At 39.9% G+C, this 13,470-nt stretch overlaps 1 protein-coding gene across 1 annotated transcript; it reads right to left on the reverse strand.

The window, feature by feature from the left end:
* Positions 1 to 2,843: 2,843 nt before the first annotated feature.
* Positions 2,844 to 12,636, reverse strand: rhoua (ras homolog family member Ua). Its single transcript, XM_022193548.2, has 4 exons — positions 11,984 to 12,636; positions 11,340 to 11,398; positions 9,566 to 9,754; positions 2,844 to 8,023 (listed from the first exon to the last, which is right to left on the reverse strand). The coding sequence occupies exons 1-4, from the start codon at positions 12,273 to 12,275 to the stop codon at positions 7,739 to 7,741; spliced, it is 825 nt and encodes a 274-aa protein (XP_022049240.1). The 5' UTR covers positions 12,276 to 12,636; the 3' UTR covers positions 2,844 to 7,738.
* Between the last annotated feature and the right edge of the window lie 834 nt (positions 12,637 to 13,470).

Raw genomic sequence — 13,470 nt, forward strand, 5'->3', positions numbered from 1 at the left:
TTTCTGAGACAGGGTTGTTGTAATATGTTGGAATTAGGTACAAAACCTTGTGTGGCTGCTTAAACTTGACAAATGTGCAGATTTCACACAAGAAAATGGGAATTACGGTTCAGGGAAAGTCAATCAAATAAACATTCAGAGGATTTTGTGTTTCACTGATGTTTCACACTAAACAGCTGTGAATCAAACTGGTGCAACTTTAATCTCCTGAACTTTTTTGATACAAAAAAATGTCCAACGGGCAGGACTTTGTTTGTCTGAGAAGTTTAGTTCTTTTTCCGTCACTCTGTTACTTTCTATAAGATTATTCATCTGTGAGCGTTCTTCTCTCTCCTCCTCCCCATCTGTCGATACCTCTGATGTTCTTCTCTTCACTTTCTCTGAACTAAAACACACAAACACACATGCACACACACACACACGCACACACACACACACAGCAGCTGTCTACACACACATTGATTGGGTTTATAGCTTGTTAGGAAAGTGGAGATTGTATTTCAGCTCTGCTCATTAAGAGTCAGCACTGATGTCACTCTGGCTCCTCTTTAGATTATGTAACACACACACACACACACACACACACACGCGCACACACACGCGCACACACACACACACACACACACACACACACACACACACACACACACACACACACACACACACACACACACACACGCGCACACACACCCGACTATAAAATTATAAAATGAGCTGGAACCGAGCCTCAAACCAATGTCTTAAGTACTGCAGCTTTCCTTGCGTGTGCACAGTTGTAACATTTTGTGATACGAAGCTAAACGTAAATGTACCGTATGCACGTTACACACTCTCTCCTCAAGTTTGTGTCCCTGTGTCCGTTTTTCCATCCCTGTATTTCTATGAGTGAATGCCGCAAAGACAGTAAAACACCTGCTTAACAATTGCAATGCAACAATTTGCTGAATAATGCAGCATTTGCAGATTATTTTGTTTTACCAGCAGTTTTGTGTTATTATGGTGCAACATTCTTCACAATTATAAGTCTGAAAACACCCAAAGCAAAACACAGGATGTGGTGACGAATGTCAAAGTAAACAAGTACAAAACTTGAGCAATGCCATAGAATGAAATGGTTGCAAAAGCTTGAGAAAATTTTACTCACAAAGCCTTTAAAGACCAAATTTACTGTAATTATACCAGGAAGCGGCTACAGATGGGATAACTCTCATTGTGTTGCTACATGTGTTATTGTTCATTTGCTTTCAGTAATGAAAACTGTTTAGTTTCAAGAGTTTTTGAGGTATTTATTGTTATTATTTCTATGTATTTATTTATATATATAGCTTTCACTGTAATACAAAGTCCTGCCCCTCTATGGAAACCATGGCTAGAAGTAGAGAGAACTCAAAATGTCTTGGACAGGACAATACTCTTATAACTGCAGAAATCATCAAGGAGAATAAACAAAAGTTTGATTTCTTTTCACATTTATTTGGGGGAAAAAACTGAAATCAACATGTGCAAATTTTTTAAACAAAATACTTAGAATAATGTGAGTTTTTCTGACGTTACATCACAGTTGACTAAATTTAGGACTATTTGAAAATCCAACAGTTTTTTCAGTAGCTATAGTACCTGGCTCTGATGAATGGTGTTTTGGTGTTTTGTAAAGACAGGGAGCCTTTCAAACCCGCTGGCAGGTTTTGGAGTTCAGAGGATTAATCGGCCTGATTAGATTCACAGCCCAGTCAGTGGGACGTTTTATTGCATTTGGACTGGTATTAAATAATCATTTACTGCAGGTCTTTGGAGATTTGGATTGCAAATAAAAAGTATCAAAACAAAACTGAAAGTTTGCCGACATCCAACACTTTCTGGAATTGCTTTCTCATCGCAACTCAATTTTGTGATTATCAAATTTTGAAACTAAGTTCTAATTTGCACCAGGGGGAAAGAAATATCACCCAACAGGACCTGGCACTGCTGAGGTCACTGAGCAGCTGATCTGAAGGGAACAAAGTCGGCCTTCACTGTTGTCAGGTAAGAGAAAAGCAGTTTGTTTCTCCCACACACACACACACACACACACACACACACACACACACACACACACACACACACACACACACACACACACACACACACACAAGCTCACACACACACACACACACACACAAGCTCATACACACACAAGCTCACACACACAGCCTTCAAGAGAGCAGAGGCAGACCACTAACCAAATGTCACATGACAGCCTTCAAAATAAAGCTCTTGCACAACCATGAAGGCCTGGAAGCAGAGAGTCTGTTTACAATGATCCAGTCTGAAGTTGGATGACTTACTGTAGGCGTTCTGTGTGCGTGCGTGTGTATGTGTGCGTGTGTGTGTGTGTATTCATGCCCTCAAACATTGCTCACATCTCCCCTGCCCTCTCTCCTGATGTTCATCAGCTGAGCGCAGCATGGTTGTTGCGCTTGGTTATCACAAAGCAAGCTGTGCAACTACAAAACAAGGCTTCAGCCAAAACAACGTGAAAAAACATGTTCAGCCTTTGAAATCCAGATTACCAACAAAAAGCCACGCATCGTCCTAAACACGGGAGTCAAAGGCCTGCAGATTTGAGACCAGTTTTCTGACCGAAATATTGAAATCCTGTTGGTTAACAGACACATAAATATGTTGCAAACAGACTCGTTCAGCCATGCATCCAGCTTAGAATGTAAACATATTCTCATTTACAGTGTGCGGGCTCTTGTGACATGCCGGTGGTACAGGGTTACATACATGCAGGAGTTATAATTAAACACAGACATTCTCCCACCACTGAGCATGCAGTCTCAAAATCAACAAAACACAGCATATATTATACCAAATATCCTTTATTTCTCAGGGTATAAAACGTCTGTACAAACACATCCTCCTTTGACTGATGCCTCCAGTCGAACAGAGAATTCACTGTGAGCAGATTCCAGCAGCACGTTATCTGTTACAATGTTTATACATGCAGGGAAAATGAAAACATGGCGATGATCCACGCAGGCTCAGTGGGCTGGTTTCCTAAGAGGAGCTCTCAGCTGGTGTTCCACGTGAGGAGCTCAGGTGTGTGTTGGGGGCATCAATAAAACAAATAAATCTGAAGAATGGACCACTCTGTTCACCTCCCTGCTGCTTCTGTTTGCACTCGCGGGGCTTTATGGGACAGTCTTGTGCAATCAAGAATTAGGCCAGCATAGGAATTTAGTACCCAGTTCAGTTTGAATGCTTAAACTGATTTGCTTACAGTACAAAGGGGCCAGCTTGTAGCTTTTGAATGGATTTTGTAGGTCTTCACTTTCTATCTAGTAACACTATTTGAGTCACTCATTTAGTAGCTCTATTAGTACAGATAGTTAGCAGTAAAACTGTCTTCAACTCTCGTTTTGTCCTGCAGGTCCAATTGACCCATTTTAAAGTTTGAAAATGTGGAAAAACAACAATGATGTCCACATTTTCAACATTTTTGGGAAAATTCTGAACATTTTTTTGGTGGAAAAAAGAAATGCTAATGTTAACTCTTAAAGAGAATATCAGAAGTTTTCCTGATATACATGTAATCACTTCAGATATTTTAAGGATTTTTGGAAGATTTTTACTCATTTAAAAAAAAAATATTTACAAGAATTTTCTTGCCAAATTTGGGGGATTTTTATGAAATACTTTTTAAAGGGAACTTTTTAAGGAATCATTGGAATTTTCTTCCTGAAAGTTTTGCAAATTTTCAGAAATTTGGGGAATTTTTTATTTTTTGCTGAATTTTTACTTTTTTTGGGTGTCCGTAAATGAAGACAACAGGAGGGTTAATTCAATGCATTTTTGACATCATGGAAGCCTGTTCCAACAATAACTACAGTAAAACTGTGACAGTGTGTCTTTCAATTCAACATCAAACATCCTGAGTTTGCACCTATCCTAAACACAGAGTATTTATTTCCCGTCTCACCTTCAACAGAACACCAGCACAACACCCTGTCTACCCAGAGGACAGTCACCACCATGTCTCTTCTGTGCCTGTCCTTATTCAGCATTATTCACTTTCAGAGATCCATCTATCCAACATTACAAAGCCAAACATCTGCCTTACAGGACATTCAAATCAAAATCAAAGTGTAACTTCACCATCTTAAGAGTTTCACTAATAAACAAAAGTAGGCATCATTGTACAATAATTCAAACACTCAGGGGTCTGGTGTAACCATTAGCTCTTCATGTTTGCTAACTTCAGCTATGTAACGAACATTAACATTAACAAGTCGACTTTACAACTTTTCTCTGCTTGTGTTACTGTTAAACTGAGTATCAGCATAGAGCTACATGACAGTGGCAGCTGTGGACTTGCTTTAACTAATGTATCAGCTGGTGCAACTTAGATTAGGAGAGCATAACCAAAAGACAAATGAATCAACCTCAAATCCTTATCAGAAACAGGTAAGATGTTGTCTATTTGATTGATTCGCTAAGCAACAACAGGCCAAGCTATCATTCAAACTGTTTTAATGCATATAAGCAGGAATAAATTACCACATGCAGCACACAAAACTACTGCTCTAACATGTCAGAAGGTAAAACCTGACGGAGGAAATGCCAGCTATCATAAGAGTCTGCATGGCCTTTAGCCTACTTAACTCCACCATCGGCCAAGACTACACACAAACAGCAAGACAAGAAACCTATTATGCCTTTTCCACTGCAAGAAACAATGCATATGCTATCAAGAGTAAAACATGGACACAGAGAGGCCATTGAGTCGTAGCCGTAACATCTTCAGCAGAAAACTAGCTAACAGCTCCAATAAGTCACAGCTTAACTGTGAGGCCTCGACTCAGTTTAGATTTAGAGAACAACACAGCACATCTCTACTGTTTACACTTAGTAGAGATTCATAGAAAAGCTTTCAAGAGACAAGCTAACTAACGGAGTGAAAATATTCCACAAAAGTCCTCAACTTGTCTGAGGTGACTGGTACACATCTCAGCAAACAGAGAGATTAAATTTTAGTTTGTCAGCTTAAAGTTAATGTTAAGATAAACACGTCTTAGATACCAAACATCTTTAATGAAAGAATTATAACGACTTCCCAGGCTCAACCCAGTTTACTCTATTTCTAGAAAATGTGATGCTGGTTAGCTCTTAAGGAAGAAAAAGGGTCATAAAAACGGTTACACGCTTTCAAAATGATCACATTTAATGAGTGAAGACACCTGTTAGTTACAGCATCCTTAGCTCTGGGCTACCTGTCATTTCACGCATTTAGAAAACAAGACATCCCTCAACATCAGCCCAAGATTTACTGAAACGCCCTGCGGCTTTTGTTGTTCAGGTCATTGGTGTAAATCACCTGCAACAAAAGCAGCAGGATATTAACTGTCAAATGAAGTCTTGCTTAACAGTAAATAATGAATTTTCGACAATGTCTTTCAAACTTTAGGTTACAAATCAGACTAAAATCTATGTGGTCCCTGGGCTAAAATAAAAGCACCTGTGAATTTTGTTTTTGTATTTACGTCTGATCAGTATGAATACTTATTTGCACTAAATAAAGGCAGATCTGCTCAAAGTTAATAACAGACTGCAGCCTGGTTGCACCCTTTTACTCTCTGCTGCTAATACAAAGAGCTATTCAGATGCGGGTACTACAGAGAAATACAGATATTACTGAGTTGTGCTCTTGGTTTTGTAACTACAATGTACAAAGGAAGGCGTGGCAGCGTAGTGTTTGGCAGTAACACATACTGTGTTTCAGTTTGCTTTTCAATTTCTGCTTTACGACATATAAGGCTTAGTCCATTTGATGATGCAGGGCTGACAGAGCAAACAGAACACATACTGTGGGATGAACAGTGGACGCCTCTATAGAATTAAAGCATTGTGGTTGCAGAATTACAGCTGAACAAATGCAGAGCAACAAACATGTACTAAACTATAGCTCATAACTTTAGGAAGAAAATAACAAAATAATACATAAATCAACAACTGCCCTGAAACTGAACTCCAGTTTGTTCAGATCATTTTCCTGCCGCAAACCAACACAAAACTCCCAGCTGAGTTGTTTTGTAATTCTAAACACAAGCAAAGAGCACCTTGCTAATTTGTTAAGTGCTCAAACTTAAGGCTGTTTAAGTGTCTGCAAAGATAAATCAAGCACACGTCAAGCAGTACAAATATCTGAAACCTATGTTTGTGCCTGCACATGTAAGTTACTGGTCGTCAGGATTTTAAATTCAAACGTCCATGTTGTCTTTTTAAAGGTGAATTTTTTTTTGTTTATTTTCACGGGAACAGAGACTCTAGAGAATCTACCTGGTTAGTCTGCTGAGCAAAGTGTGGTTTGTGAGGAACAATGTGATCATGAATTACAAAATGTGCTCCTGCCAGATTAAGGTCAAGTGCTAGCCAGACAACAATGCACCACCACAGTACAAAGACTTATATTTAACCTGACCACATTTGTACCACTCCATTTTCACAGACTGTACAGTTCTTCAGTACTAGCGTGGGATTGAAGATGATGATAAACTACCACAGCCACCGATGAAAACCCCAAGTAGGTCTCTGACTCTGTATACACTTTGTGTCTTTCTGAGGAAAAATACAACTTGCTGCTATAGAATAATGCTTATGTTTTCATCAAGTGGACATACAGACAGATAGGGCATGTTGTGTTGTTCAGCATTGTCTGCTGAAGATATGATGTACTAAGATATGTAGTAGGTTTCATTTTCCATTTAGTTTTGGAAAATTTCATCTTTGATCAAGGTGACAATGTGTAAAAAGTGGTGGGCATTATTTCTGGTCTACATTAGATATGATGTGAGCCACAGCAAAGCCTTCGCCTCACCAGTGACGTTAAAAGCTCTTAAGGCCTAAATGGACAAATTCCCTGTCAGGACACGGAGGAAACCACACTACGGTCTGAGCCAGACCAAATTCTACAAACTGATCAGATCAAGACTAAAATACAAGGTAAACCATGATCCAGGATACAGATGAATTTCATAGGTCCACAACAAACTGTTCATGTAACCAGGGTAAAATTATTAACAGCCTAATAAAGTATGTTTCTGATTAGAGTAACAATGGCTCCAGTTATAAAAAGCAGCTCTAAAATTAACTATAATTATGTCCGGTGATCACGTCTGGGTTAGAAAATCAAAAATGGCAAAGCTCTATTTCAGTCAGCAGTTCTTTCTAATCATGGGTATTTGAAACCGCTCTAAAGTTAGAAGCAAGTTCCGTTTTTTTGGTTAAAAAAAATCACAAAGATTGCATGCAGTTGCTTTTAGGTCAGCAATAATAATAATTATATTCTGCAGACAGTCCGGTTCCCTTCCAGGCTACATAACAAGGCTGCATAAATCCAGAAAAGGTTTGGAAGGATTTTACCAGAAGCCCAGAGTAAACACAATTCCACGTTCCTGTTCCAGTCTGGATCAGTCTAATCCTAAACAATATTATCACATCTTCTGCTAGTCACAGGAAAGTACTGGTTCGTACCAGTTTAATTCCAGGAGACGCAGATGCATCTTCTGTTGCAAAAGGGGGTCACACTGGAGGCTCAGTAGTAAATCTCATCCACAAGAAGAAGAAAAACAAAAACGTTTTACGTCTGTGGCAGTCTTACTTCTGTCCAGACTCAACATAGTTGAATCCAGACCAGGAAAAAGTCAACCAAGGATCAGTCTTAGACCCCAATCGACACTAAACTCATCCCAGGTCTGCTCTAGGCCACACAGCAGTACCTTTTCCACCACGACTTTGATAAACTCTTCATCTTGTCTGGTGTCTGCCGTTGCTTTTTTCTGCGTTTTTGTTTCCCTCTTGGGTGCTTATGGGAGCTGTAGTTCTGCAGACTGGCCAGTATGGCCGTGTCAAACACTTCCTTGAGATTTTTTTGTGTCAGAGAGGAGCATTCCATGTAGGCCACAGCTCCGATTTCCATCGCACATTCCCGAGCATCCGCCGGATCCACAGGCCGCTCTCTGTACTTAGCTAGGTCAATGAGAATCTAAAGAGAGGAGGTACAAATATACAATAAGATACTGTTAAAGATCATAAAACTGAGCATACCAGCTTAGCTGAGCTACATCAGCTTAGAGGCATCTGTCCAGAAAGTGGAAAGAAGACAGAAAGTAACAGGTGTTGACTTCCGAAGTGCAACAGCAGTTACAGGATCTGGAACTGATGACTGAATGTTCCATGCAGTTAAACTTGATGATATTTAACTACTTATGATAAGACACATCTGTGAGTAACACAGACATCTGACTAAGACAATATTACCAGTGGAAGCTCCAGATAACAGAATTAATGAATGCCTGGAAGTACGGCTTTAATTTTTTCCACTTTTACCGTTTTACTGTTAAATTGCCTCCTTTGTGTTTGAGTGCTGTTTACAGTAAACAGATCTAACTGCATAAATTGTAATAGAACAGGTCATTTTCACAGAATATATCTTAACATGTGACAGTAGGAAAAGCATAGTAAAATTGTTGATGTCTGAATTCCATTTAGCTGCTTCAGTTTGAGGGTCCACCTTCCTCTCATACTGTCTCTGCCTATTTGAACGGTTCAATAACACCCAAATTATTTTCTGTTGTGACAAGTCAAAATGTCTGCTAAGAGGAAGACCTGTTGTCAAAGTATAAAAATAGGTTTTGTTTTGCTCATGTCATAAACAGAGCAACATTTTGTCTGCATTAAGTGTGTAGTGTTAGGCAGCAGTTTGGAGGCCTGTTGAATGATGCTGTATTACACGGTCAGTATTTCAAAGACTTGTGAACTAACGTTTTGGAGGCTCAAGTCTGAAAGTTTTCAAACCAAGAGGTCTGAAATTAACTGAGAACTCGACAGTGTAGACCTGTCAGACCTGTCAACCACAAGGTAGCCACATACCCTGTTTTATTGTGTTTTGCTCTAAATGGGAATACAAATTACAAAATGAATGTCCTGCTGTGTTAAAAATGTGCTAAAACTACATATTGACACCATGAACTCATAACAAAAATGTTTACTACGCTAATAAATCAAGTGACGAGTTGGGTCTTTTTTTTAGATTTCTATACAATCAACTTCCTTTCACAACCAGAGGAGTCGCCCCCTGCTCGCCTTTCGAGAGAATACATTTAAAGGTACTTTTACATTGTGTGAGTTTTCAGAAGTGGGGGCTACTTCCATCTTTAAAAACAGTCTGTCTGTCCTGCATTGACATAAATAGACTGAACAAAATATGAGAAACACTTGCGGTATTTTGGGGCACAATTCAACAGCAGTGTGTCTAAAAATGGCCAAATGATGATAGACCAGAAATAATATTTTTCTATTGCAGTTTTGGCAATAACTGAATATTACATCCTTCAGCATGGTATAATCTATTATTAGAAACATGTACCTACCAAACTGGTAAGTGAGTTTATTTCGTTCTATCACTAAGTAGGCTGGTTGGCGAGTGGTTTTAATTCTTTACATGAATACAAAAAAATAATCACAATTAGAAACAAACTGTAAAATTCCACAAATGCTGATAAATGAAGCCGTTAAAACTCCACACCTTGACATCCTCTCGGAGGTCACACTGGGTCCCAACGAGAACGAGTGGAGCGCAGGGGGCATGTTTCCTGATTTCTGGAACCCATTTCTCAGGAACGTTCTGGAAAGAAGCGGGGCTGACGACGCTGAAGCACAGCAGGAACACATCTGCACTGGTGTAACACAGAGGACGCAGCTTGTCAAACTCATCCTGGAAAAGTTGGGAGAGATCAAGAGGAGCAAGTGAGCGTAAAAGTCATTGCTCAGGGCATTTTGAATGAACAGAAGGTGCCACCAGCTTATACAACCAATAAACTACATCAAACTATGAGTGCTGTGTGTCCTAGCTAAACTTGACAGAGCAGCACGATAAAGAAGGAAAAGAATGATGATATAATGAGAAATATTTTAAGCAGAGGAAGCAACTGAATAGATTTAGTCCCACTGGTGGAGCAGGAAACTTCTGAGACCTCTCTTCCTCTTTATACATGTGTAGGAGAAAGAGAGACGTTTAATCTAGTGCTACCGAGTGATCTGTTTATTTATGGATGAAAAGCTATGAAGTTTTGTCTTGTTTCTCCTCCCTGTCGTTCTGCATTTCCCTTGATCTCCAAGTCTCCTTCCTCTCCCTGTGATCCTCCCATTCATTCTGTCATCATATCTGAGTACAGGCAATCATTATACTGATAATGTTGATTTGTTCTAAATTCATGAGTGTGACGTCTTGCATCCCACATTCACGGACTACACACTCGGTACATTATTAACAATCTGTTAAATAAGAATTTTATTAATATTTAAACCACACCAGCCAGTTTGTGGATCATAAAAAGACCCGTTTTGTTGTCCGTTGTTTGCGGCACCCACACACAATACTGCATGCATAGTGGATTTTACCAGCTGTGTGCTATCAAAAATGAGGGAGAATACATACCTGAAGTATCTAATGTGCATTTTGTCACACCCCTGCTCAAAAGTGTGTTGATTTTTGTTATCATTTGTGTGTTTGATTTTTTCCAGCCATGCTTTGTTAATGTCTAACCAGTTGTTGCTCATCCCAATGATATAGATCTTTTCAGACAAACATCTGCTGCAGCAAATGTGGACATAATTGCATCATTTCCTATGAGGCAGAGAATTTTCCCTAAAAAAGACCTGCTAGACACAAATAATTTCCTGGACAAAAACTAAGCCCATTAAAGCTGCATTTAGTATTATTTATATTAAGAATTAAATGTGGGTACAGCAGGACCTCTATTTGGATGAAAACTTTAAATGCATTTGTAGCAAACATCTGCAAGCTACCTCTATGCAGAGATTCTACTGAGTATGACTTTTATGAAACCATGACAAAGCACTTCATGTCTGTAACAAATCAGTTTGGAAAAAGACTATTCTAGATTCCTATTTTAGAAGCTTTTATGGGACATCCCTATAGCACAATGCCTGGGGGTCATACCACACGACCGCAGCATCCCGTTTCAACTCTGTCCAGGGACCTTTGTGGCATGTCATACATCCATTTTTACCCCTGTTTCCTGTGTAGATTTACAGTATCAATTATCAAAAGAAGGCAAAAGATGGGAAAAAAAAGCATTTGTGTTGGTGGACGTTACTTAGACTAGAAAAAAAGAATAATTGTCAGAGGAATCATGTCCAACATGAGTAAGACAACAACAGGAAATGCTTCTGTTGCTCTCTTTGCGTGTGTGTGTGTGTGTGTGTGTGTGTGTGTGTGTGTGTGTGTGTGTGTGTGTGTGTGTGTGTGCGCGCGCGCGCGCACTGAGACCACGGACCTGTCCAGCTGTGTCACAGAGTTGTAGTTTGACTGGTTGCCCATCCACCGATACCACCGCTACACACATGCACAAACACACACGGACACAGTGTCAGTTTCACTCATGTGAGGTTTAGTGCTGCAATCAGCTGACATAAATTTAGTAATACAGGCTCACAAATAGCCAAAATGTGCTGCCAACACAGAAATCGCACAATTCAATGACTAAAGGCCTACTTGAACGTTAATATGGTAAAGAAAAGATTCTGTGAATTGAGTGATCTATGAAAAAAAAAAGACTGAAAATTTTGATAAATCTCTATTTAGTCTATAAATATGTCAAATAAACATATAATTCAGTGTATTGTGACAGCTTCAAAGAGACAAACATTTGTTTATCTGAATGAGATAGCTTCTTATTATATAAAACAATTATTATGGTGTTGAAAAAACATCAACAACATGAATTTTGTAGCACTGACACGTGGAACAATTAATAAACTTACTGAAAGCTAATCAATATTAAAAGAAACATCTGTAGCAACTGTAAAATATATTCAAATAGCATTCAAATATTGTATAGAAGAGTAAAAAATACTTTACATTAGATTGTTTAAAGTTTATTCAGCGACTTCAGTCCTCTGTGAGTCCTCCATCATTTACCTGAGAAGTTGTCAAACGCGGTCGGGACATACTCGGTAGGATACCCGTTGGTGGTGTAGCTGACCACCAGGCTGGTTTTCCCCACAGCTCCGTCCCCCACCAGCACACACTTCACCCGCCTCTCCGCCGCCCCGGCTCCCGCTGACCCTGTCCCAGACCGCCGCGTCCTGCCCGAGCCCCTGTCTCGGCTCCGGACCCTCCTCGGCGGGACAGGCGGAGCAGGGGACACCGGCGCCGGCTTGTAGCCACCGTCGCCCCGCGCAGGCATCTGGCACGGAGAGGAGGGTGACATGGAGGAGAGTCAGTCCCGCTGAGGGCCACTTTTCACTCCGTTCATTCCTCCGTCCGCCTCTGAGAGCTTTGTCAACTGACTTTATGCTGCTGGCCGCTTCCTCTGGGTTTCCATAGCTAAATGACCGAAGTTTGGAGCTCCGCTAAGCCCGGAGCTGAGGCCGAGTCCAGTAAAGCTCCATGTTTTACTGAGTTAAAGTCCGTCGTACAGAGCCGTTGGTCCGGTCTGTGTCCGCCCGGCGGCCAACGGACAGACAAACTCCCCCAGTGACATCACGCTGCCTGTGTGTGTGAAGCAGCTTTACTCATGTTGTGAGGACACGAACCTGCTCACAGTGTATGGAACTGCTGGTGTTCTGAGGACAAAAACCAAGTTAACGTGCCAGTTAAGTTTGAGGTGAGTACTTAGTTACAGAGAGGTTGGGTTTAGGTTCGGTCAGGGTCAAGGACGAGCAAGTGGTGGTGTAGTTTCCCAAGAAAATGAACGAAAATTAGTGTAATGTCCTCTCAAGCCCGCATTAACAATAATTACGAGAAAATGATTCCATAAGCTTTAGTTTGGCATCTTGATTTTCTTTAAAAACACGTTTTCTGTGTGTGTGTGTGTGTGTGTGTGTGTGTGTGTGTTAATTCTGATTTCCCAATATTTTTTTGTCTTATCTCACCAATAGGCTCTGTTACAGTAAATCACATGTCATGTCTTATCAGATCACAACTGGGGAACAGCTGGATGTCTGGTGTTACAGTATGTGAATCACTGTTACATTTTAAACAAACACAGGTTAGCTACACCCATTATTTTTCGTTAATATTTGTGTTTTTAAAGTATATACATTATGGTTCATCCATATTTCGTCAAATGTTTTAAAAGACTCAATCTGCATTATAGCAGTTGAATATATCTGTCACGTTAATTAAAAATCTAGAGTATTGTCATGAAATCAAAAATATTCAATAAAGGTACAAGTAAAGTCTTACTTGTACAAATAGAGTACTTAAATACATGCTACTTTCCAGTGTTGCTTCTGTCACACTCAGACGCACCTTTGCTTTGAAGAAAATACACGTGGATATTTGCGCCATCTTGTGGACGTAAGGAAATGGAAACGTGGTGATTCGTAACTACATTTTAATAAAGCCTCATCAAAATGTAAATGCTGAAGTTTGAGACAAGCTACTAGATGCCATAATTTTTC

The sequence above is a fragment of the Acanthochromis polyacanthus genome, chromosome 2 (genome assembly GCF_021347895.1).
Source record: "Acanthochromis polyacanthus isolate Apoly-LR-REF ecotype Palm Island chromosome 2, KAUST_Apoly_ChrSc, whole genome shotgun sequence".
Taxonomy (NCBI): domain Eukaryota; kingdom Metazoa; phylum Chordata; class Actinopteri; family Pomacentridae; genus Acanthochromis; species Acanthochromis polyacanthus.

Bases quoted from the DNA above. Each gene is read 5' to 3' on its own strand.
- rhoua (XM_022193548.2), bottom strand. From the start codon at position 12,275: ATGTCACCCTCCTCTCCGTGCCAGATGCCTGCGCGGGGCGACGGTGGC. The intron at 11,399-11,983 runs GTAAATGATGGA...GCATGTGTGTAG, and splicing joins CGCGTTTGACAACTTCTCAG to CGGTGGTATCGGTGGATGGG. The intron at 8,024-9,565 runs GTGTGGAGTTTT...TCCTCTCTTTAG, and splicing joins ACCTCCGAGAGGATGTCAAG to ATTCTCATTGACCTAGCTAA.